The sequence below is a fragment of the Lepidochelys kempii genome, chromosome 5 (assembly GCF_965140285.1).
Source record: "Lepidochelys kempii isolate rLepKem1 chromosome 5, rLepKem1.hap1, whole genome shotgun sequence".
Taxonomy (NCBI): domain Eukaryota; kingdom Metazoa; phylum Chordata; order Testudines; family Cheloniidae; genus Lepidochelys; species Lepidochelys kempii.
Window position 1 is genome coordinate 5,900,257 of NC_136384.1, and position 26,670 is coordinate 5,926,926.

The window sequence follows — 26,670 nt, forward strand, 5'->3', positions numbered from 1 at the left end:
AGATAGTTAGCGAGGCCAAATGCCATCCTGCAGTAACTCCTTCAACATCTGCCACTCCAGCTGCTGCAGTGGTTGTTGGTGCGGCAGCCGGGGCAGCCAGGCCACTGCACTGGACTTGGGGCTCCAGTCTCCTCTGCTCCATGCTAGGCATCCCAGAACAGACGCTGCAAAAGAGCAGAGGAAAATGGTTGGGTTTGGTCCCAAACGGGCAGTGAAGGTTGCTTTCCCTGTTCGGAGTGGCTCTTGTTTAGGCCAAGGGAGCCTGGGCTTCCTTGTGTTAGGCCTGCGGTTCTGAAACATTTTACTCAGGAGACCCACCAGCTGCATTGTGTGGCGCTTTGCGACTCACCTCAGGTCCAAATTTGGGTGTGCCTCCTCCTCGGCACTGGCAGCTGCAGCAGCACTTGCTGACCCAGCACCGCAACCCTAGTCCTGCCCCAGTGCGGGTATGTTGGAGAGTGACCCCGCGCTCACCTTGCAGCAGCTGTTCTTGTCCTGCGGAGCTGCACCCGGCTTCCAGCTCCAGGGTCCCAGCCCCGTGGAAGGAGATGCTGCTGCAGGGTAAGTGTAGCGCAGGCTTGCTCTCCACCCCACCCACCCCTCCCCTAGGGAACTCCTCTGCTCTGGGTCCCTGACCCCTTGTTAGCCGACGGCCAAGGATGTTTGGTGAGGTGCCAGCTATGCCCGTTTATACCATCCGTGACTTTAACCGCTAGGACGCACTGTCCCTTCGCGGCGGGCAGCCCGGGCTAGGCTGACGGATGCCCCAAGGTCCTAACCACCCGTGACTTTAACTGCTAGAGCTCAGAGCTCCTTCGCAGCGGGCAGTCAATACTGACTGACAGGTGCCCCAATGGCAGCACTAAGAGCCTCTCCACACCCGTGACTTTAACTGCTAGAGCTCAGAGCTCCTTCGCAGCGGGCAGCCAGGATTGACTGACAGGTGCCCCAAGAGTTTGCCCCGTGGAGGCGGCACAACTCAACGCTAGGCTCTTAGTACTCTCACCTAATGGCCAGGCTTTAGAGCCAAAACGGCTGAGGTTCTTTAATTGTGTTGGCTGCTTTACAGTAAACCAGAGAAAACAAGTCAGGCTTATGCATAAATGGTTACCAAAATTTATTAAGCTAGATTCTAATCATGTGGTTACAAAATTGCTAGTGCCTACTTATTTAAATGTAGAGATGTTACACACACAAACAAGTTACAAAACTGAAGCCACAATCCCAAAGAAAGAAAACAAAGTATAGAGCTCTATTTCAAAATATGTGTACACTAAAGGTAGGAGATCAGGTGTGGGTGCTTCTTACCCTCCTTGCATCTCTCGATTCCAGCGGTGCCAAGCCAGGATCGGTCACTCAATTCCGCGGAAAGACGAATAAGGGACAAGGCGTAGGGACCCTCTTAGCTGCAGAAGCCTTGGGAGGCTGTCACTTATCTGACCAGCAGATAGATAGTGAAAAGCACTCAAAAATCATGGTGCTGTAGGTCCCCTACTTATACCTCTGTACTCCTTTATTCTCTTTCTCCTTTCTTATGCCAAATTGAGGCTGGTCTGTCGGGGTGACGCCAGCTTTTGCAAGAGTAGTTTACACTTGCAAAGGAGAGAAACAATAAGTTTCGACTACTGGACATTTCTTTTATCAGGGTAAATATTTTCCCACCTAGGATGTTGGTGTGTGTGCATCACGCTATTTAGTTGGGGCTAAGAGCCATGTCTGTCACAGGGCCTCTGCCTGCTATGAGCTTAATCGTTGTATCTGTTCCCAGAGGCACATTGTAGCAGCACACCTGTGCTTTCACAGCTTCAAAGGCTGTGCTGGAATATATGTTAAGTGCCCTGTTCCTGCTTCCTCCTGTGTTTCCAGCAATGCTGGGCTGAGGGGCGGGGTGGGGGGGGCTGGCTACACCCCTCTGCAACCTTTCCAAGACCTACTGATGGGTTGGGACCCACAGTCTGGGAAACTCAGTGGTAGGAGGCTTTTCTAGAGCCCGATCCCGAGAAGCCTGATCCTGAAAGTTGCTCAGCACCTTCCCCACCTACTGAGATCTGCAGGAGGTGGGGAGGCGCTCAGTACCTAGCACAGACAGCTATGGCGATAGGGAATCCCACATTATTCCAGGGCAGATTGTTAACCTAGAGCCAGGGAACTTCTGAGGAGAGCAGCACTGGCCTGTGAAAAAAGGGATTTCTCTGTAAGAGGGTTCCCCTAGGTGCTGCTGGATGTGCAGCATTGTTTTACAGCACTGTCCTTGGCTAGTCCACCTGGTCGCCATATTAGATGGCTTGGCACCTTTGCGCTGCTCTGGCCACGGCCAGCTCTTTCAGAGAGTGCACAGCATCAGGTGTGGTCTTTAGCAGAAGGTCATTTCTGTTTAACATGCAGTTTGTATAAATAGTTCAGAGCCTGATCCCGGGCTGAACACTCAATGGTCAGCACGAAGCCCTTACATATCATTAGGCTATAACCATGGGGCCCAGTCCTGCTCTCTTGAAGTCAAGGGGAGCATTACCACCGACTTCAGTGGGTTTGATCCTGCTCTCATTACATGCAATGATCACTGCATGCTTCTTTCTTCTAAAAAGAACACAGCAAAATATTTATTTGTGCATGCATGTTGTATTTAATAAGATGTATATGAAAATGGTAGAGATTGATTTTACTTGATTTCATTGCTTCACTTTATCAGTGGTAACACACTCCACACAGCTCCGTGGCATTTTTATCCACACCGAAGTATTTGCCCATCGGAATAGAAAAGAATTAACCAACATCTCTCCAGGACCAGCAGCCTTTTGGCTTTCCAGCCATATCTCCCATAAATTAAATTGCTGTTATATTTCATGCAAATGTTGCAACAGAGCTGGCACTGGGAAGTCTATTCATGCACAAGAAGTGGTTTGATCCAAACCTAAGAGATACCACAGTGGGTTTTTAACGATCTGGAATGAAACTGCTTTCCAGAGTCAGGTCTGTGGTTCTCGTTTCCTCAGGGAGTTCCCGGCTAGCGAAGAGGTCTTGGAGGAGGATGTGCTTGCATGGCTTTTCTGAGAGCCTGCTGGCTGGGATGGCAATTTCTTTTTGATCACCGGAGTTTTGTTCTTGCTTTTAAATACCTTGTTGGGGTCCAGTTTGTTCACAAAGGAGTCAGGCTCTTCTGAGAGTAGAGCTGTGTTGATGGTGATGGGCTTGTACATGTTAAACCATTGCTGAAAAAAAGATTACAGGGAAGGATGACATGGGGGGGGGGGGGAAATCACACATTAGAGACTTAGAGGGAAAGTGCAAGAATCAACTTTGGAACATTTTAAACATACACCAAGCTCCTGCTGTCAAGAATCTGTGTCAGTCTGTGTTTCAGCTCACAGCGTTTTGTGCAAAGAGCTTTACAGTAGAGATGATTCGTAGCTGCAGAATGAGGATGGGGATATAACCTTCCCAAGATACAGAGATTGTGCAGATAAAGGTCAAAAGTGAAACCAGATTCTCCTAGTTTTCCATAGCTGTAACTCGGCAGGCATTAGGGACTTACTCCTGGTTTATACCAATGTCAGAGAGAGGGGAACCAGGCCTAATTTATTTGGACTCAAAGAAGTAGCAAGTGATTATTAATACCTTGGAATTTACCTTGCCAAACAAGCGGAGCTAGAATTGCTGGGCCTCTCATGTGAAATAAAAAAGCCCCCAGTACTCTTCTAACAGTGCAGGTTCAGTTGTGCAAACTTTAACTCAGACCTTGTGTTCACTTTTCTTCTGACTGATTTGATGACTCTGGATCACCATCAGTATTATCTGGTTGCCACCAGGAAGTTTCACTTTGCAGTTCACATTCCTGTCTTCTGCTGCTTTTTCTACTACAGCCAGCTGGCTTATGAAGCCAGGGAAAGGACTGTAGGGGTTATTAGAAAAACCCTGCCTCAAACCAACCTCATTCCAGGGCACAGCATAATACTGAACGAGATAAACAGAGGGTCAATACACACACTAAAGGGGTGGTAGATCTAAGTACTGGATAAGGGGAAGGTCTCCAATATCTGCTCCTGAGAGACCTTTCCAAAAGATAGTGTTAATGAAGACTACCTGATTCCAGTGTTGAAAGGTTAACAAGTCAGCAGGACATAATCTAAATGAGGAGGAAGTTGATTGGTAAGGGAATGTGTGGGGGATCATTTCACACAAGGGGTAGTGAATATATGGAATGCTGTGCTGGGAAAAGCTATTGCTAGAGTACAATGGGTACTCGATCAATCTAGGGCCTGGTCTACAGTACACGGTTATTTTGGTATTAGCCGAGTTACCTCGAAATAAAACTGGTTCTGTCCACACGACCAAACCAGTTGTTTCGATTTAAAGGGCTCTTTACTCTGATTTTTGTACTCCACCTCGGCAAGTGGAGTAGCGCTAAAATCGAGATCGCAGTTCCGGGTTACAGGTACTGTGGATGCAATTCAACAATATTGGCCTCTGGGAGCTATCCCAGAATGCTCCACTGTGACTGTGTTGGATCATATTAAAGAAGTTCTGTATTAAAATCACAAATGAGTTTGATTTCCCATAGTTTAAATTCCAGGGTATTACTAATTAAGAGGTCTCTTGGTTTTTGGTACTGTTTCTCTCCCTCTATGTGTGAAACCTGCAAGCTGCTAATTGCATTAGTACATTCTAAGACAGAGTCTGTTCTCAAAGCAATTCACACAGAGACTCAAAGCAATACTCTATAACAACAGAAACAGCACCCAGAGACTCCCCGCCCTTTTGTTGTATTAACAATTGTGATTAAAATAGAGCTAGAGGATGTATGTGGATGGATGCTTGGTGTGGATAATAACTGAATGATCAGGGAGGTGCCAGCCTAAGAATCCAGCGTCCATCGGCTGAAGAAGGCGTCAAGTGGAAATAACCAGAGGACCCCCCGCCCAGAGGGCAGACTGGAATCCACCCAACAGCCTCAAGAATGGGCAAACCAAAGAACATCTAGCAGCACGGACCCAGCAGGAATGTGCTATCTGCTGATTGATTCAGCAACAGCATGATGAAGCAATTCCCGCAGACTGGCATAGGAAGAAATTCCTATAAAAATAGACTCTAAAAAGTGAGAACTTTGGGGGGTCTGATTCTGCAAACCAACTTCCAGGAGCATCATATGAGCATCTGACAAGGCCCTGCTCCCTTCTTATGTCCAGGCCACCTAGCCAGTGGCTTGGCATGAGCAACTCTAAGGCTGGTAACTATGATAACAACCTTGCAGAATCTCTTTGTGTGTGCGTGTGTGTTTGTATTTGTATGAATGAATGTGTGAATAAATATGAGATTGAATGGAATGTTATAACTATAACTAACTGCTTACTATGATTCTTTCTGTATTCACAATAAATGTGTTATTTTGCTTTTTTCCCTTTAATAAGATCCTGCTGGTTTTTATTTTATTGGTATAACAACCGCTCTGGACAACACTCTGAACTCTGATGCAGTAGCCAGGTAGGCAGTAAAAGCCCTGGGAACTTTTGAATTTCCTGTTTGGTCACCATCAGCACAGGTCACCATCAGCACAGTACACCATCACAGGTGACCATGCAGAGTCCACCATATCAAGAGACCACGCAGTCCCGGATTCGCAGACAAGCTCCAGCATGGCCCGAACGGGAGGTACTGGATCTCACTGCACGGTGGGGAGACGAATTTGTTATGGCAGAACTACGTTCCAAAAAAAAAAAGGAACGCAAATACGTAGGCTAACGTCTCCAGGGCCATGACGGAAAGAGGCTACTCCAGGGACACAGAACAGTGTCATACAAAAATCAAGAAGCTCAGGCAAGCGTACCAAAAAGCCAGGGAGGCAAACGGGAGCTCTGGGTCACAACCCCATACATGCCGCTTCTACCGTGAGCTGCATGCAATTATGGGGGCTGACGACACCACTACACCACTTGGGGTGACAGGGGACAAGGGGAATACTCTGCTGCAGGCTTTTGCAAGGTTACCCATTCATGTATGGTTAGCTCTGCTGTCTAGTGTGTAGTGGGGCCTCCCTACTCACTTGCTCTCAGCAGTTGTGGAGGGGAAGGCAGTATGGGGGGTTCAGCCCTTGCTTTCCCCACCATGCCCAGAGCTGTGAGCTTGACTGGTCTTACGTGGCTGCACGGGGGACTGTAGATGGCCTTATCCCACCCATATCCCCCTGCAGTCACAAATGGTGAAAGCTCAATAAGCATAATAATAGCAGCAGTGGTCATGATGCCACCAGCTGCTAGAAAGCCCAGCTCTAGCTAACCCTACTGATCTAATATATGCCCCCTAGCCCACAAGTCTGATGCCTTGAGGAGCATAATCTTGCTTGCTGAGAGCCTCTGCTTGTTGCTGAGTCAGGCAGCTCTACATACTGGTCTCGAGAAAGTGAGAAGGATTGGCTTGTGTTCAGACTCACTGCAGAGTCAAAGTACGGCTTCTGCTATCCTACCTTAGCCTGGGGGCTGACACCGTAGCTCGTAAAGGCATACTGCCATTGCGGGAGACCCAGGTGGGTGATCAGCAGTCGGTAGTAGGCAGTGAAGGTGTCGGTGAGGAAATGCCAGTACAGAGCTCTGTCCAGAAACCATATCTCAGTGTCTGGGGTGACAACTGGAATTGAAAAAAAGGAACATGTACAAAAAGGGTAACATTGTTTTAAAGTTGAGGGATGAGAAATATCATAGAAGATTAGGGTTGGAAGAGACCTCAGGATATCATCTAGTGCAATCCCCTGCTCAAAGCAGGACCAACCCCAGCTAAATCATCCCAGCCAGGTCTTTATCAAGCCAGGCCTTAAAAACTTCTGAGGATGGAGATTCCACCCCACCCCCTAGGTAACCCATTCCAGTGCTTCACCACCCTCCTAGTGAAATAGTTTTTCCTAATATCCAACCTAGACCTACCCCACTGCAACTTGAGACCATTACTCCTTGTTCTGTCATCTGCCACCACTGAGAACAGCCTAGTTCCATTCTCTTTGGAACCCCCCTTCAGGTAGTTGAAGGCTGCTATCAAATCCCCCCTCACTCTTCTCTTCTGCAGACTAAATAATCCCAGTTCCCTCAGTCTCTCCTCATAAGTCATGTGCCCCAGCCCCCTAATCATGCCCTCCGCTGGACTCTCTCCTTATTTGTCCACATCCCTTCTGCAATGAGGGGCCCAAAACTGGACGCAATACTCCAGATGTAGCCTCACCAGTGCTGAATAGAGGGGAATAATAACTTCCCTCGATCTGCTGGCAATGCTCCTACTAATGCAGCCCAATATGCCATTAGGCTTCTTGGCAACAAGGGCACACTGCTGACTCATATCCAGCTTCTCGTTCACTGTAATCCCCAGGTCCTTTTCTGCAGAGCTCCCAACTGAGATCATCTGGAGGCAAGCAGTGACGTTGTGATATTTCTGATGTTGTAAAGGATGGCTTTTCCAAAGGGATAGGACCCAGAACCAATGTATCATGCAGAGGCAGCACGGTCTAGTGGTTATAGCTTGGGACCCCAAAGTTTTGATTTCTAGGTTCCATTCCCAGTGTGGGAAATTGCTGGTATGATTATGATGGGTCCCGTGCTTCCTCTTCTTGCGGGGGGTTCAGGGTGCAGTTTCCTACCCCTGAACTTGGGTATTTACTGTCCCACTAGTAACCCAGAGAAGGGTAGTGGAGAGGGAGGTACCCAGGCCCACCCTCTACTCCGGGGGCCCTAGGGATAGTGGTAAACCACTTGAACTAGTGCTTCCTTCCCCTGGGCTACTTCCCTCTCCTGCTCTTCAGCTTGTGGGGCTTCCTGCCCTCTCTCTCTGCACAAGCCAGGTGTCTCTTTACCTAAGGTCTTGGTCTTCTAGCCAGCTATGGCAATTCTCCAAACTGTCCTCTACTTCAACTCCTTCAAACTGCTCTCTGCTCCAACTCCTTTCCCTGGCTGATTGAAGCGGGGCGTTTTTATCAGGTGACTGGCTTCAGGTGCTCTAATTGGCTTCAGGTGCTTTTAAGTAATCTATAGAAACCTTTCTTCCCTCTACAGGAAATAAGGCTTCTTCTCATCCTGGGACTTACATATCTCTCCTATATCACTCTTCTGCTGCCTTCTGGCAATGCTGTATCACACCAGCTACTGACTCAGTGTATGCTCATCAACTCCTCCCTGTGCCTGTTTCCCCGTCTACAACACGGGTATTATAATACTTACAGGCATGGTTTGAGACACAAAGTGGGTAGTGTACATGGAGATCCCTGGATGAAAGGCACAAGCTCAAAGCACCATTATTGCACATCTTTATCTGTTGTTCCCCCCATCAAGGGCAAATACTGATGAATGAGACTAAATGGAGTGGTCAGTCACCAGGATTGCTGAGTTTGGAAAGGACCACTCGACGGGGTTTATATTGCCAACAGAATCCTGCTTTGCAGGGGATTTTCTCCCTCTTCAGAGCAATCACACTTTTCTCGAGGCAACAGCTTCCAAACAGTGTAAAATGTAAACAACACAGGATCGCGTTAGCTCTGTGAGTCCAGATTGCTTCTTCAGCTGTCTCACTAGTGTAAACCTGCCTAGCACTTTTGGGTCCTTATACCCACCCCCTGCCTTTGTCCACTTCCCCACATTGCTGGGTGCGGGGATGACTTCATTCCCTCGCTCCCAGCCCATGCTCAGGCTGGATCATTACTATTTTCATGTCCACCTCCTAGAAATCAGAGGAGAGGTTTCTCTTCTGGGCACACCTGGCAAAGTTCCAACTAGAGTCACCACTTGACAACTTAGGGTGTTTTTATTAGGAACAAGTATATTAATAGAGGGGTGAGTGACAGAGAGAAACCAAGGTTAAATAGACACACTGCCGATAACTACTGCTAAAAATTTCTCTAAGCGAGCCATGTACTTTACCATTACCCTGAGGAGAACATCACCTGCACCCTGGCTGCAGGATAATGTCTCGGTCCTCTAGCTTGGAAGTCTGGCTGGTGTGTGCAACCCTTCCAGGTGTCTGTGACAGGCTACATCTATGCCACACATCACTGGTGGCAGTGTGTAGCGTACGTGTAGGAAAACGCTGCTGCGAAAAGCAGGCTGTGTCCATGCTGCAGGGTGTAGCTGCACATTACAGTGAAAGGCTCTGGCAGTGGGGAGACAGCGGGGAAAAGCATCAGCAGCTCCCTGCTTCTGGAGCCTTCCACTGCGGTGAGGAAAAGGTTTAGGCAGGGTGAGGTGGGGAAAAGACTACCTTTCCCCTGCCCAGAGTCTCCCCCCCAGGCCCAGAGGGAAAGGCTCCAGCAGCAGGGAGGCAGTGGGACACTACTCTGCTGGAAATAGCAGTGCAGATGGGGAGGCCCGGATGGGTGAGTAGAGACCATGTAGGGTATGTACTCGAATACATACCCTGGCCCTGCAGGCGTGACTACATTCTGCTCATCTAAGCTGTGTCTCACTGGCGCACTGCTATTTATACCCCTGCAAGGGGGGCTATGCAGGGATGTACTCTACATGCCGCTGAAAGAAGTGTGCAGTGTAGACGCACCCGCACAGAGTTCTTTACTAGCTCAGCTCACACCTCTCTCGCTCTGTGGTGTGTCCTTTGTTAACTTCTGCTAATAGGCCCATTGCCGACCTAGTTTCTAATTAGCATTGGGGGACGTTGCATCAAAGCATAGGATCTGAATCCAAATCAGTGGCTTCAAGTTCTCTGTGTTCTCGCCTCTCTCTGTCTCTAAAGAACGCTATGGCCCTTCTTGGAGAATGTAAACAATTTGGCTTGAGTCTACCATCACTTCCACACATGAGGAACTTTATACATAGGAGTGGCCCTTTGGGGCTACTCACATTCATAAGTGTTTGCAGGATCAGGGAGCTAGCGCGGAGCCTTTCCCCTCTCTGGATGCAAATACTTTAGGCAGGTAGAAACAGCATGGAGGTTACAATGTGGACTCATCTGTTCAATACCAAGGGGGAAGTCCTGGTTCCAAGGGTTCACCCAAAACGGCACATAAGTTCAGAAGAGTAAGAGCTATCCAAACACAGCCATTTATCATGATTGGTTAACTGTGCTCTCTTCAGTCTTTACCTGGCTTGGTATGCTTATAAACAAGGCAAACTTTCCCGTTCCCATTGCATGGGTCCAATTCAAATATCAGGCTACGAGAGTCAAAGTGAGGTTTTTCTGGCTGGTCTTCATTACCTTTAAAAAGAAACAAAATCCCTTTACAGCATTTCTGGCTAGATCTTCACTGGCCAAGTTTACAAATAGGCCTGAAAAAGCTATGCTTGCACCTTTCACATGTAGGGCTGTTGACATGCACCACACCCTCCATTGCATGTGCACACGTGGGCTCAGGAGTTTGTACAAATACAGCTCTTGCACGCACAAACTCATGCCTATGGAACACTTATGGGTGCCATTGTAGAGGCATGTTTGAAAAGCTGGCCCATAACTTGGCTTGGAAGGATTCACTTTTAATTGGTAAATTAAGTTATTAATTATTACAATAAATCAAAGCACTGTCAGAAATTGAAATGTAGAGCGAGAAAGTTCAAAACAATTGAATGAAAAGGTACCAGGAGCAGTAATTTTAGTTTTATGACAATCGCTATGTTCTAGTTCTGCTCATACACAAACACCCCCAGATACCCCTTGAAGAAGTAATTTCATGCTGCACATAAATTCACCTGCAGTTCACAGAACTTAGATGTTCATCAACCTTATTGCTGATCCAGATAGCCATTCTCAGAAGCTAGGGCTTAAGGTTGTTTATATCTGGTAGAATACATAGTAAAGCATGTGTTTAAACCTTAGAAAACCAGCTTACAGGGACATAATAGCTCAGCTGGAATAGCTGTTTTAAAATCCTTGCTAGAATTATTCACATAGAGCCCTGCTTATTTACTAAAATGTTAAAAAAGCAACAGTAGCCAAAACCCCACAAAAAACCCCAAACAATTAACTTTTATGGTTTTCATGACTCAATCTCATAAGTAAGTTGGGATCAGTCAGCACAAATACACTGTTTAGAAAGGACAATGGAATTTTTCCTGCAATAAAAGAAAACAGATATAATTTGATAGAATCAACAGCTTCCCACTGAAGTCAAAGGGAAAACTCCTTTTGGGACATACTCTGCTCTCACATGCACCATGCAAATTCAGTGGAGTTGCATGTGGGTAAATAAGAGCAGAATCTGACCCATTTGATTTCAAGAGCAAGAGGATCAGGATTATAGCAGAATTTGAGCAAAATCTCTAATACGCTAAAGGGCAGGATTCTCTGATAAGCAGAGAAACCAGCCAGGTTTGGAAGCAGCAAGAGCTACAAAAATCAAATAGCAATTTGTAGGTTTTATTATTTTTCTTCAAAAAGCCACCATTATCCCATGTCCTATTTGTCTCACTTGTTGCCTCCTGTTAGACTGCAAGCTGATAGAGGAAGGGAATGGATCTTTTTATTTGCCAAATGCCTAACTCATCCAGATGCATTTTCCCCTGCTGCCTCTTGTTTCAATGTGTTTTCCAGTGACATTTCCAGCTCTGAAGAGCTTCATTCAAAGTCAGTGTATCCAATGGGCCTATCCATCACCACGACAATTATTGCCAGTGGTCATTGATATTATATTGTACATGTACATGCTTTTTCCAAGCTGAATGAAAAGAGGAGGCCCCAGCTAACAATTTAAGACAGGGAAAAACAAAGCATGGGGAGCAGTTTGGTTGGAAAGGTGTGGAGACAACACAGGTGAGGAAGTGGAGTTAATCATGCCTGCTGGACCCTAAGAATCCAGTCCATTCCTTCTCTGGAGCAGCACAAGTGCTAGCAAAGTGCAGCTTGGCCTGTTATGCAGAAATGCAGCTTATTCCTATACAGGAGAATGAAGGAGGAAAAGCACATTCTGACACTTGAGTGTACCACCATGTGTGCCATCAAGAGGATAATACCTTCCTCATCCGTATCACCTTCCAGGTCAGCGAGGGTCGGTGCATTGGGTAGGGCATACGCCGATGATCCGCCGAGGCGACTTAGCTTAGAGATGCTGTTAATCACCATGGAGCCCAGTGGCATGGGGTTATCTGCAACGCACAGTGACAACAGTGTTCATTAATACTCCCCAATGACAGGAGAGTGGAGGAGATCTTTTCTTTTTGTCCAACCCCTAACCTTTCACAAAATACAAAGAAGGAGAAATGGGCACTGCAGCAGGCCTGCAAGTCTGACAGATGTAGGCTCTGGTGGAGCAAAGTTGAGAGCACCTCAGAGATCACCAAGTCAGCAGCTGCCTCTCATTTATTCTGAGAAAGCTCCAGCTTAGGCCCTGGTGCTGACTGCAGTTGTAGCAGTCTGGAAGAGGGCAAGGGGAAGTGTTAGTCGAGTAATAAAGCGTTAAACCTATTCAGGCCTCTATGGGTCACCACGCCTTGAATTCCACTTGAACCACCCAGCAGGCAGAGCACATGTGGAGAGTGGGCTCATGTGCTCTTCATGTGAAACTCCATTTCACAAGGAGATCCGTGCATTCTGCATGCACCAGCTGAAGTTAGCAGTCTCCAGCTGGAGTGCCCTGCAACAATCGGACTTTGAGGCGGCAAAGGCCTGGACAACTGTGGCCCGGTGCTTGCTTCAGCATGAAAGAGTCTTCCTGTTCCAGCCAGGCACAGTTGGAAGAAAGGGGACCCAATTCTGCAATCACTTGCACTGGAGTAACTCCACTGAAGTCAATGGAGTTAAACTGATGTGAGATCAGAAGGAGGCCCAGGGTTTGTACCTGCTAGCACAGAAGTCTGTGGTAAAGCTTCCACTGATCTCAACGGGAGTAGGATCAGGCCCTTCATTTAAATGTTGTTCATTGTTAAAGTGCCCCACTATCACAATGGTAGCTAGGGCTCTCATCTCCCGGGCACAGCTACTGCATGTTGTATGACCTCTGCAAAGTTCCTTGACCACATTCTGCTTCTGTCAAGCCAGATGGAAATAAGAACAGTGTAAAAAGCAGGAAGCCAACTGAAAACCAGATGTTCCCTCTAAGCTGAGTAAGACAAAAATTGCAGATTGAAGTCAAATTTATGTACTCATCCATTTGATGACTGATGGGCATACCTGGATTTGGGCAGTACCTACTGGCATTTAGGTAATCAAAAATAGATCTGATCCTAGCAAGTGCTCTGCAGACAAATTTCCCACACTGGAATCCTGCATGTGCATGGATTGCAGGCTTGAGCCCAATGTATCATGCACAGAAATTCAGGTTGTGTTAATCTTTTATCATCGGGGCCTTCCTTGTGTTGGCTTTTGCTTCCACGCAGTACTTTGGACTTCCTTGTTAATTAAAGGGTAATTTTCTACATCAATGATTGAATTATCCAACAACAGCTGGCTAAACCCAGCAAAACAAAGGGAATAGTGGTTATTTTTCCTTCAAAATAATTTTGCTCCTGTGGTGTAGATCAAACTAAACAGAGGATTCGGTTAAGCAGTGATCAAATTAAGAGGAAGGGGCTGTAGCTGGCATAGGGAATGCACAGAAAGAATGGACATTTTAACCTAAAGGATTTTAAGCTAAAGGAAAGAAACAGGCAGACTTACCATCAAATTTTACACTCCAGGTCATGTGGAAGCCATCGCTCATTAGGTAGAAATTCTTTAAATCCTCTGGCAATACACAGGAGTTTTTCTGTAATCACAAATGCCCATAAATGTTATCAAAGGAAAGAGGTAGAGCATGCTTTGATCCAGATAACTGACTGACTGTTGAGACAGGAACACCTGCCACCCAATATCTTTCTGAGCCCCAACACAACCCAAATCACACAACTGGAGAGATGCTTTCAAGTTTCTTGGATCTGTTTCCCAACACAGGTTAGTTATTTGATCTAAAGGCACCTCTGGAAAAATTTCATGCAATTGGTTTACCAATTTAACTATCGCTAGCTACAGGGATATTTTAGGAGTGTTCCACAATTTTCATGACATGGCACCTTGTGTAATGAATTCACACTCCAAAATCACAGACCCAAGGTCAACAGCTAATCCACACACACAGCTTCGTTAGAGACAGCCCTTTGCCATCAATTAAACCAAACCAACCAACCTCTGCTATTTGAGCTACAGGACTTGCAGTGGTATTAGGACTTCTCTCTTTCATGGACCTTCAATCACTAAAGCGTGATAGGCACATGCACACAAGCAGGTATGACACACCATCCAGTAACATACATGTAAACACGGAGGGCCCAATCCTGTAAACACTGACTGCTGATCTTAGTGCTTACAACTATGAGAAGCCCTATTGACTTCAATGAGGCTATGCTCAATGCAGGCACTATGCTCTGTGGGAATTGTGGGATTGGGCCCTTAGACAGTAAATTCGACTCATATTTTAGTTTCTAATTGTGACATTGCACCCCATAATGCTTTCTAGAAGTATGCTTATGAATGTAAATATGACATAACTGGAATATGTTTTACACTACATATGCCATGTAACATATCTCTGCAAAGGTTATGATCTACTGAATATCGTCATCCTATTTGTATGCATGTATCATTTTTGTATTCAAAGTTATGAATATTGGCTGTGTACTTTTTAATTTTAAGTAGCCTCAGTGAGGCATATGATCAGCTTCTTGAGAAAAGACTATTCTCAATCAAGAAACACTTAATCTGACAATAGACTTTGATAGACACCAATCCACACTTGAGCTTTCCTGGGAACATAGAGAACTAAGTCATGCATGGACATGTGACTTGCCCAGGTGACTCCAAAACTTCATCTTATAGAGGAGATTCTACACAGGGGGAGGGAGGGGTTTCCACTCACAAGAGAGAAACTATATAAAACTCTGGGAGACCCCTCCATTTTGTCTTCAGCTGGCTCAAGAGGTAGCCTCTCCACCCACAAAGGATACCTGAAAGAAACTGGAACAAAGGACAGTAACCACAGGGGTGATAGTGATTGCTGGACCCAGACTAGAAGGACGCTAGTCTGTAAAAGAAGCTTACAGGAACATCTCTGAGGGTGAGATTTCATCTGTAATCACTTTCTAACTGTATAAGGCTTAGACCTGAGCGTTTTATTTTATTTTGCTTGGTAATTCACTTTGTTCTGTCTGTTATTACTTGGAACCACTTAAATCCTACCTTTTGTATTTAATAAAATCACTTTTTATGTATTAATACCTGGGGGGGGCAAACAGCTGTGCATATCTCTTTATCAGTGTTATAGAGGGCGAACAATTTATGAGTTTACCCTGTATAAGCTTTATACAGGGTAAAATGGATCTATTTGGGGTTTGGACCCCATTGGGAGTTGGGTATCTGAGTGCTGGAGACAGGAACACTTCTTAAGCGGTTTTCAGTTAAGCCTGCAGCTTTTGGGGGACGTGGTTCAAACCTGGGTCTGTATTTGTAACAGGCTAGCTAACTAAAGTCCCAAGCTGGCAGGGAAACGGGCTCAGAGGTAGTCTCAGCACATCAGGTGGCAGTCCCAAGGGGGTTTCTGTGACCCAACTTGTCACGCTAATATTAAGTGCATGTCATGAATTTGAAAACCAGAAGAGAATCACATCAGGAGCCAGTTTTAATGAGCCAAGGAAAGATGCTGCATGAAGCTACTTGCCATCACTAGAGCCACTTCATATCCACATCTGTGGACCATTTTTGCAGATAGTGGATCAGATGCGGACACAACTGCACAGGGCTCTACTCACCGATGGTGCCTGGCCTGTGGCGTCTGGCTTGGGCAATCTGGAGGGTGCAGCGCATGCAGGCTGGAGGCCAGTAGCCAGTGGCTGGGTGGCAGACTGGAGTACAGGCTGTCCAGTACCTGCTTACCACACCGTTTCCTGTCCAGCAGCTTGGGCCCGTCAGGCAGCGCCAGCATCCCCACCATAGCCTGGCCTGGCAGCACTAGCCATGCTCCCAGCCCACTGGCTCCTGGGCAGAGGGACCCGTCCCCAGCCGCAGGGATTGTAGTGTGCAGGGCCCTGGTACCCCATCCTTACGCCCTGCTGTGATGCAACATGCACTGTTGCTACCGTCTCTTGTGAGCTCCCAGGAGCAGCACGCGATGTGACGCCCCTTCTCCTCAAGACCCTGCTCCCCCCATTCATTTCCGCTCTCCCCCAGCCCTTGTGAGACGGCTTGCTGCTGTGGGTACGGATACACATAAAAGACGTCTAGCGGATTGTGGATCGGATGCATGTTGATTCTGGCGGATGTGGATCCACATTTTTGTATCTGCGGAGGGCTCTACCTATCAGTACTCTCATATTAAATTATTTCTCTGAAACAATAGTCAAACTTTTTTTCCAAACTAGAATGTATATTTACAGTAACACCAACTGCAAACATTCCAGCATCACGAGTCAGGCCCCCAAATCATGAGATTTTTTAAAGATAATACGTTGGAGGTTCTTTTTATGTGCCTTCTGGTTTATGAACTATTCGGGTCATGTTTTCAAGGTTTTCTCTATACTGTGAGGTGATCCCTTCAGAGCAGGATGCTCATGGATGGATATTTGGATTTATGTGAAAGGAAATTAAAAACCACAATCAAATATTTAGCATTCAAAGCCCCATACAACAGGGACAAGTACTCCCATATCTTGTATTAGCTGACCTAAAGCAAATGCAGCCACTCCTTGGCTACACTCATTTTGTGCAGTCTCCCCATTTCCACACTGGTTCATGCCATCCATGTGTAACGTCACCGGGGACGGTGATCACATTCTCTGCCAGGCCTGTGGGCTTGTGTTCAGCCCATTACCTACCTCTGGTTTTGCCTCCCAAGTTCAGAACGTCTTCTCTCAGAGGAACCCAGGCCATGGCTGTCTCACTAACAGGTTCCCAGATTCCAGTATTGCCGATGGTCAGCACCAATGTTGGCTCTGGGCAACAGTGAGAGAGGCAGAGCGTATTGTTCCCTGCCTCCCGTCTGGACTAACGCCACCATTCCACACAGCCGTGCTGGTTTCACAGGGTATCCTGTAAAACCCACGAGTACTTGTATAGCCTCTCCCCCATATGTCCACAGTTATACTGCCAATGATGCACTTTCTCCAACCTGCACCTGGCCTGCATCCATTGCTGCCCACAGCCTACTGTTACTGTGACCAATATATTCTTGGTTTTGCTGCTTGTCAATATTGTCTACAACACTGTACAATTCCTTGATATGATATTATTTACTTGTCATACCTTTGACAGGCACTTGGCTGGTGAGTTCTTGCTCACATGCTCAGGGTCTAACTGATTGCCATATGTGGACTGGCAAGGAATTTTCCCCTGGTCAGACATCTTGGATCTTGGGGGATTTTGCCTTCCTCTGCAGTGTGTGGGTGCGGGTCACTTGCCAGGATTATCTGAGTGTATCTCACTTATTTCCCAGCTATTGTGGGGGCCTCTGGCACTGGTGCGCCTCTGTCCTTCCTAATTTCTGCCTGTGGCACATAAGGTCTAATCTCCTGTGGGCTATAATGCCTTCTTGGTCTCATTTTGGTTGTTGGATTTAGTATGTGGGTGCTGGATGGTGTTGGTGGCCTATGATACATAGGCGTTCAGACTGAATGATCTAGTGGTCCCTTCTGGCCTTAAACTCTGTGACCAGCAAATTCGTCCCTGGCATGGTGGCTTTTCCAAAATCTTCTGAAAATGTCTCCATAGGCAGCAGGTGTGAAAGAGAAGACATCTTTGTGTTGAGAAGAACTCATCTGTCACTTGATAACGGAGATAAATGAACATTGCTGGGCAAAGTTGTTCAATGTTAGTTCTAGAAGAATACTAAACCATATAGGCGTGCTTTAAATTCTCCAAATGTCTGCAACAGATGTGCCCCTTGCTTTGCAGACTCTTTTCAAAGCTAAATATTTGTTATTTCACACTGCAGCTTCATGAATTCTAACTTCATATCTCTAGTTGCAAGAGCGAGGACCTGGATTAAAACAATTAAGGAGGCTGGATGTGTGGAGATGATTGATGTGCTACAAAGCTCCACCAGAATACAAGTATTTACATGCCACATTCCATCGATTTGAAAAACCTGTTTAATCATTTAATCTTGTTTTTCTATTAATAAACTTTTTCATGTGAACAGCTCCATTGACTTCAATGGAATTACTCTCCTGAGAGAGACAACAGTCAGGACTCTAGTGATGAATGGTCTATTCATGGAAGGTAATAAGAGGTTTCTGGATAGACCTGCTGCCTCGAGTCCTCCTCTTCCAGGAGGGCATATCAATTGGCATCTCTGTTTCCAGTCACATTCTCTCTCTTTTTACCTTCATTTTAGGAACTTCCTCAGCTAACTCCCTTTCATTACCTTCTCCAGAGGTTTCAGAGTAACAGCCGTGTTAGTCTGTATTCGCAAAAAGAAAAGGAGTACTTGTGGCACCTTAGAGACTAACCAATTTATTTGAGCATGAGCTTTCGTGAGCTCATGCTCAAATAAATTGGTTAGTCTCTAAGGTGCCACAAGTACTCCTTTTCCTTCTCCAGAGGATGGGTCTGAAGACAAGTTGCTATGCCAGAGCAGAACCTGGTCCCATTCGGGATCCTGGATATTGTCCAATATTTTTCATGAGGGTGGGAAAAGTCTGGCTGATCTGTCCAGTTACCTTCAGTCACAAGAGTTTGTGATTTCAAACAGTTGTCTTATTAGAGCAGAGGTCAGATAAACCCAAATGATATGCCTGAAACTGCTTACCCTCAGCCCCTTCAACCAGCTACATGCACCCTGCTCATCTGGTGCTTTTCGGAGCTGCACTCACCAGCCCCATAAAGTACAAAACCAAGATGCCCAATATTTGATGCGATTTTAATTTCTTTTGTTTATTGTCCATGATATCCCAAAATTACCTAGAAAGAATGCATTTGATGCCTGTGTCCTTCTGAGGTGGTGGGGAACTCTATCAGCTGGTAAGGTTATGTTGCCCAACATGTGTTGATTCCCACATAAAACAGAAGGTTTTACATATGGCAGTTAACTCAAAATAATAATAGAATAGTCCCTTCTTGGGAACAATCCTATAGCAGTTAATAGAAATTAAATCCCTAAGTTCTACAGACGCTACTCTAAACACAAAAAGGCACAGAGCTCACTCCATGCGAGACCTGAGTGAGGGGAGAAGGAGATTATGTCATTTTTTATGGTTCCCTAACACTGGAGATGGCCATGGGCCAATTTGTCTCTCCACATAAGTTACTACCATGTCAGGGCGGGTCTAACCCAGCTGCTGAAGGCTCCAGAACTGGCCTGGCAGCTGGGAATATCCCCAGTGCAGAGATGTTCCAGTCATGCCCTCCATGCTCTACACAGGGGGAATTCTCAGGCGGCTGTGTTTGCCGGCTTTACAACCCCTTTGCACCAGCAAAGCAGCACACATGGGTTTCAGCAAGCCCCAGTCTCAGGCTCGTTAACAACTGCATTTATAAACAGAAGGGATAGAATTGTGCATCTGATTTTACCAGGAGATTATAACACCTTAGAGAAGAGAGTGCACTGGAGAACAATTCTCTTTCTTTAAGGTTTTTGAACCCAAATGCCTCTCACATTGTAAGGACAGTGATCACTTTAGATAAGCTATTACCAACAGGAGAGTGGGTTTGTGGTGGGGTGGGGAGAAATCCTGGATTGGTGCTGGAAATGGCCCAACTTGATTATCATACACATTGTAAGGGGAGCGATCACTTTAGATAAGCTATTACCAGCAGGAGAGTGGAGTGGGGGGAGAGAAAACATTTTGTAGTGGTAAACACCCATTTTTTCATGGTTTGTATGTATAAAAACACCTTCTGCATTTTCCACAGTATGCATCCGATGAAGTGCGCTGTACCTCACGAAAGCTTATGCTCAAATAAATTGGTTAGTCTCTAAGGTGCCACAAGTACTCCTTTTCTTTTTGCGAATACAGACTAACACGGCTGTTACTCTGAAACCTGTCAAATGCCTCTCGTAACTTCCTAAGCATGTCCTCTGCTGTGTCCCTTTCTGAGTGGCTACACACTTCCCTGTGTGCTTGTCCTGCTTTGCAGGATGGCATGGATCCACTGCTCTGCCTGTCCTCAACCCTCTTTGGGGCACCTTACACTCTGGGGCAGTCCAGAGAGGGTAGTCCTTGTGCTCCCTGGAGAACAAGGGCTGCGATGTACCTAGCTCTTAGGTAAGTCCCCTGTCCTTATCCTGCTTTATACCACCCCTTTGCCTCTTCCCCCCGCCCCACCTGCTTTCCCTCTTTTCCAGTGCCCCAACCTGCCCACCCCCTAACCCCCACACTCTTCACTATGGAGCTCTGATTGAGTGGGCTCATATTCAAGGTCTTTGTTGCTTTAGTGACCTATAACTCAAAAATACTTGACCAACTTTCTTCAAGGTTTGCAGAAAAAAATTTCCTTGATGTTTAGAATGCAGTTAAATTTCAGGACAAACCATTTTTCTTGGCCTATGTTATAGAGGGAGTTAAAAACAGGGATTGTAAAGGAACCCAGTTACAACTTTACTATCGAGAATACTAATCTGTGGGTCGATTGTTTCCCCTCCATTAAACTGGGAAACAGTGCCACCTAGTGGTTGTGAAAACACAATGAAATGTATAATACTATGTCTAAAAACATTTACTTGCATTCAAGTAATTCAAGAGCAATGAGATGGGGCTCGAAGACGAGATCTGAAAGTTCGTCACTAGGGACTAGATTCTACAAGGTGCTGAGTGCTACCTGTGTGGTGTCAAGAACTCTCCACTCCCACTGAATATTATATGGGAATTCAATGCACTAAGCACTTCGCAAGATCTCAGTACTTATTCCAAGAGATCAAACTCTACAGCTTATTTGTATTCCCACACAAAAGGACATTTGTTAACTTTGAATTAAGGTTGGTGGGATCTGAAATCTACCAGATTTTTTTTTACCAATTTACCAATTGGTAAAAAGCAAGTTAAATCCTTCAACACCCCATATACACTTAACTTCTGAGTACCCCTTCTTAACCTCATTCACCTTCTTTCCACCACCCACAGTCCACATTTGTTCATCCTAAACCATGGAAAACCAAAGTCCAGCCTTATTTCTGACAGTGTTTACTGATTATATGGCCATGCGTTTGGATGATTAATACAGGGTTGATGTGGCTTCCATAAGTTACATAATAGCTCTTTATTGGTGGGTGTAAATAAGTGAGGTCTGGTGTTACATTGTAAACGGTGACTGTGAGAGATGTTTTTCTGTAATGCTTAGGAAGAGATAGACGGAGGGGCAGCCTACAAGGTAAATTGGGTTATTTTGATGTAGAAATGAAAGAAGTGAAATCTGCATGGATGTTACCCCCGAATGAATTCTGCCCCATTACGTATGCACATGATTTTGTTTTTCTCTGCAGAAAATACATTCTTCTGGAGAGGCGAGCAGTTACGCCTTTTTCTGGTTGTGGCACCAGAACAGAAGCAGCTAGCTCACTGGCCATAGCAGTCAGCTGCCGATAGAGAGGATGAGAGGTTGTGGTCCTCACAGTGCCCTGCCCTCAGGGCCAAGTGAGGAGCCATGGGGATATGCGTGGACAAATAGAGTGGGGCACACAGGGTGGCTGGGGGTGGGGTGGGTGTCACATAGACTGGGATTCAGAAGGGCTAGTGGGTGGGCAGACTGGAGCGTTGGCTGCATGGGAATGGGGGTGCAGGGCCACATGAGGACAGGTTGGGTGCAGGGACACATAGGAGAGGGAGGTGGTGGAACACATGGGGACAGGGGAGTAGGGCTGTCTGAGTGAAGTCCAGGGACACATGGGGACAGGGGCAGATGTGCCTGACTGAATGAGAGAGGCCAGGGGTCGGTCAGGGTCTGCCTGGGGGAGGCTCCCCAACTCCCTAGCAATCCCTTCCTCCCCCCCAAAAATGTTCCATACTTCTCCCATCCATACCCTACAGGTTCACTCCTAGGCTCCTTCCCAGCAATTACTCTTCCTCAGCTCCACTGTTACCCCTGACTCCGCCAAGCCTTTGCACTGCTTCTGAGGGGTGCAGGAAATATGTTTCTGAATTGTAGATTAAATGAATTATTACTGAAAATTCAGTATTAATATGCCTAGTAAGGAATCTATTTGTCAAAAAAATATTTCCTGAAACTTTTTTTTGTCTGTATTGTTACAGGCATACTTGTTGACAGATATTTTGAAATAAATTACCAAAATAATTGAAACTGGCATGATTATATTCTGTTATTTTGACAAAGTATGCAGAATTTTGCTGAATTTTAAAATATTTTTGGCATTTAAATTTTTTTGGTGCAGAATTACCCCAGGTGCGTTGGTGGTTTTATATTTATGGTTGGAGTGGAGATATGAGAGGTAGAAGGTAGGTAGTTGAGGTTGAGAAGGGAAACTGATGAGTGGGGTGTAGGTGGGGGCACTGAATGACTTGATTGCACTACAAGTCTCTCTCTTTAGTGGCCATCAGGAACTTGGTTTTACGTCTCATCTGAAAGATAACTCCTCAAGCAACACAGAGGCCACTACCACCATGCTGGAGTTTGATTTCAGGGCTGATGCAGAAGAATGACAACCACCTATTGAGTCACCATCCCTACTCTCTGCAGCACTCAAGTGTCCCTTAGACTAGGGTTCCCATCTAAATGCATCAGCGGCCTGCTTCTCTGGTGAGACCCACCAACACTGCAATTGCAGGTGGTATGGATGGAAGCCAAAGTACTACCTGAAAAGGAGACAGCATTGCTCCAATTTGCGTCACAGACCTCGGTAAGTCTCTCTTACCTATAGGCTGAGCTGTATGTGAAATGTGGCAGGGTTCTGTTCAGTACCCTACATGCCTAGCCAGCTGCGTAGTCAGACCAACCCTGTTCCAGTGCTATAATGAAAGTACCCACCTGCTCCCAGGAAACGATAGAGTGACGTTCAGCTGGCTCCTTTTCCACAAATGTCACCTCATCGACTCCTGGAGAAGTTTCTGTAAAACAAAAAGTAGAGCATGAGCACATCTTGCAGACGTGATACCAAATGCTATAATCCCTCTGGTTTTGTAAGCTAAGCAGAGTCAGGCCTGATGTGAAGTTAAAAGAGAGACCTCTAATGACTATTGGGAGTAGGTGGTCTCTTGTGCCAGTATTGAACCAATGCCCTGGCATTTGGGGGCATGGTGCTGCTGAAGATACCATCCTTTGACTGAGACATATTAAAGACAAGGGATCAGGAGCTTGATTCAAAGGACCCCATGGAAATTTCCATAAAAGCGGAGGTTTAGCTCTGGTGTCCTGGCCAAATTCTCAAAGTCAGGTAATTATATCTTGCCTCTCTAAATGTGCCCTGTAGTTTTAGTTGCAGAAAGTATTTTTTGCTTGACTTTAGATGGTGTGTAGCGCTGCCACGATGTGTTAAAACGGCTGCGTTCCACTTCAGAGGTGGATGCACTTCAGTGATTAAGTGATTCTTTTAAGGGTTAAGTCAGTGATACTTAGACTGAGGCTCAGGAGCTGCAAGTGGCTCTTTAATGTGTCTTCCCCGGCTCTTTGCAACACATGATACTTAAATACTGTGTGATTTAATTATTAACCAGTCTAAGTTATTAACCAAACAGGGTGCTTTTACTGTATTATTAACCAATTGTAGTTGATAAAATAATAATACTTGGTCGGTCATTTTGCTGTGAGAATAATACATATATGTAAAAACTAAATATTTTCCTTATCATACTGTTTTAATATGAATATATAGTAAATGAAACAATGAATTCACACTACTGTGGCTCTTTTGGATGATGTTGATTGCTAATTTGGCTCCTGAACCTCTGAGGTCTGAGTATCACCGAGTTAAGTCATTCTTTTATGAATGTAGGATCTGATCTTGCAAACAGGTCTGCCTGAGAAGACCCTTAGTCTTCTCTGTAATCCCAACAGGTCTCCAGGCTGGTCTACTTGCAGCAAAAGGTCCATAATTTAAAAAAAATGATTGGGCTCCTTTGGTCTTATAAATGCAAGATACAATATCTACAGAGTGCCATCACTGGAGCTGGGAGTCTGTAGAACCTTTTCCCTTGCATTTATTCATATTATTATTTTAATAATCAAAGGCTTCATTCAAAGCTGATTGAAATCACTGAAAAATTGCCACTGATTTCAATTGCTTTGAATCAGGTCAAAAAGACTGCTTGCCTGCTACAGGAAATAAAAACACAGTACACAAAGGTAAATTGTCACTTTAAAAACTGGCTCTGGTGTAAAAGGAATAAATATTGGTTCCCAAAGCAGTCACTCACATTATAATCACTTTATGACAACACACAATGCAGTGCACTAGACAAGAAAGGCACCAAATAGATCTGGTCATATTTCTTTCCCCAGTACTGAGCGTTTTGTTCTAACAGGTGGGTCACCCAAAGTTTTTCTATCAGTTTGGCAGTGGCAGTCAGTATAAGGAAGTTTGACTTCTGTTAAGAGTCACTAGTCAAAAGAGTTTGTGCTACATTACCCGATGCTTTCAAGGACAACATATATCCAAAAATAACTCTAATCTGAAGCGGTATATTCCATATTCATGGATACATCTCGGACATAAACATTAGCCGTATGGAAAAAAGATAAGGAGACTGATTATCAACTGAATCCTGAGAGCGTTTTTTGCTGTGGGGTTACATTCTTTTTGGGGTGTTTGAACCATTGAAGTTCATCCCCTCTGGCCAATGCAGGACCGCTGCCTTCAGAAGACTTTGTGCCCCTCTTCACAGTTTCATTTCAAATAGTCGGGGTGTGTGAAGTTAATTCTTGCTAAACTATACATCCTCTAAATGGGGACTCTATCCTGCATTTGAAGGGGTGATAATGTAGAACCTATGATCTGACGAGCCTTTTCCATCTCTAAGTTCTGCATGTCTTATAACAAGTTCACAGATCATTTTAATGGAATAATTGTTATTTCTATGATCAAAAAAAAAAAACAGCAGGGACGTTTAATTCATCTTGCACAAAGGCTCAGCTGGGATGGTGGAAGATTTAATATTGTATCAGTCACAGGAAGATCTAAAGTGATGAGTGAACTGCAAGTTTTAAAGGGGTCTGTACTAAATCCAAGATCAAAAGGAAGAGAAACTGTATCTTAAAAACCTGAATGTTATATTAAAAATATCCTGTGGGTAAACTGAAAATCACACTTAACAGACGTGCATAAGTATGGATGGGAGGGACATTAAACGTGGAGAAGAAAAAGAAATCTGCCATGGACACCTTCTTGGAATCCAGATGGAAGAAATCAAGAGGCCTACCAGGTTAGGCTAATGATATAGATAAAGCTGAACAAATCCAGGAGAGAAGTCTCCCACTTAAATATTCTGAATCAGGATCACAATCATCTTTTCCATTTATTTAGCACCTTTCATCTGAAAGGTTCCCAAACCACTTTACAAACTTTATAAGAGAGACTTGATCTAATGGTCTGAGCACAAGGTTGGGAGTTCCCACATTATAAATTATAATTCTTGCTCTGTTACAGATTCCCCCTCTAGCCTTTGTCAAGTCACAAGTTCTCAGTAAAATGGGTTGAATAATGAAGTTCTTTCCTCACGGAGTGTTGTCGGTATTAAAGGGTGGTTCGGTGCTGAAAAGTGACTGTAAAAACCACATCATGGGTTCCAAGTTTTCTGTATTTTCAAATCAAGCGTGTTTACTTTACAAGCAAGAAAACGGATAGTTTTGTTCGATTCTTTCTAACTGCCATCCCTGCAAATGGATTGGAGAATGAATCAAGGGGGTTTCCTTCCCAAGTGTCACCACCAGGCATATAGTTTCTGCAGGCTACATTAGGCCCTGAGTGAGAGGTGTGAAACCCCACTGCCCTCAAATTATAACCCCTGTTTCCAGTGATGGACAGTCTATTAGAACCCCAATAAATGATTCCAGGGGTTAGTTACCCTTACAGCTAAAAAGTTACACTTTCTTTCCAGTCTGAATTTGTCTAGCTACACCTTCCAGTCATTGGATCATGTTACGCCTTTCTCTGCTTGACTAAAGAGCCCATTATCTTGTTCCCCACACAGGTTTGAATAAACTGTGCTCAAGTCACCCCTTAAAGAGAAGGTTAAGCTAACCCCAGGTTAAGTAACCTCTCACCTTCTCCTCAACTGTCTAAATGGGCCATCTTGATTATCACTACACAAGTTTTTTTCTCCTGCTGATAACAGCTCATCTTAATTAATTAGCCTCTTACAGTTGGTGTGGCTACGTCCACCTTTCCACGCCCGGCCCCAGCTGGGTTTCGCCGCAGACCCCAGTGATAAGAGGCTGCGGGTATCGTGGCTGGCTGGCAGGCGGGCTGTGCCCACGTGTGGCTCTGCCATGGAGCTTGCAGGCAGCCTGTGAGTCCCGCCGCCAACCCCCAGGTCGTTGCCGCCATGGCAGGGCTACTCCGATGCCAGCCCGGCCACTGTGTCCCTGGCAACGCGCCAGGGCTGTTTCCATGCCAACACCCCAGGGCCGTTTCCCTGCCAACGCGGCGACCCAGGCCGGCTCTAGGCCCTCGGCCGGCCCCTCACTCACCTAATATTCGGGTGACCCCCAGGGTGAGCCTGTCCAGAGAGGGCTTGAGGCTGCTGTAAGGCTTGTCCTCCATCCTCGGCACGCCCCTTGCCCAGTGCAACCCCGAGACAGAGAGAGGAGAACGAAGCTGATTTTGTCCCCGCTCGCGCCCTGTAGCGGAGG

General features: G+C 45.7%; 1 protein-coding gene across 3 annotated transcripts; it reads right to left on the reverse strand.

Annotated features, from left to right (window-relative positions):
- Window positions 1–1,093: 1,093 nt before the first annotated feature.
- On the reverse strand, window positions 1,094–26,655 carry TPGS2 (tubulin polyglutamylase complex subunit 2). Of its 3 annotated transcripts, XM_073343409.2 has the most exons (7): window positions 26,509–26,655; window positions 22,852–22,931; window positions 13,567–13,654; window positions 11,925–12,056; window positions 10,063–10,176; window positions 6,458–6,618; window positions 1,095–3,209 (listed from the first exon to the last, which is right to left on the reverse strand). In XM_073343409.2, the coding sequence occupies exons 1-7, from the start codon at window positions 26,579–26,581 to the stop codon at window positions 2,967–2,969; spliced, it is 891 nt and encodes a 296-aa protein (XP_073199510.1). In that variant the 5' UTR covers window positions 26,582–26,655; the 3' UTR covers window positions 1,095–2,966. The 3 variants fall into 3 exon arrangements, 2 of the variants coding, with proteins under 2 accessions (XP_073199511.1, XP_073199510.1); XR_012158832.2 differs by lacking the exons at window positions 1,095–3,209; window positions 6,458–6,618 and adding an exon at window positions 10,665–10,752 and having other exon boundaries at window positions 10,094–10,176; XM_073343410.2 differs by lacking the exons at window positions 13,567–13,654; window positions 22,852–22,931; window positions 26,509–26,655 and adding an exon at window positions 12,749–12,905 and having other exon boundaries at window positions 1,094–3,209.
- Between the last annotated feature and the right edge of the window lie 15 nt (window positions 26,656–26,670).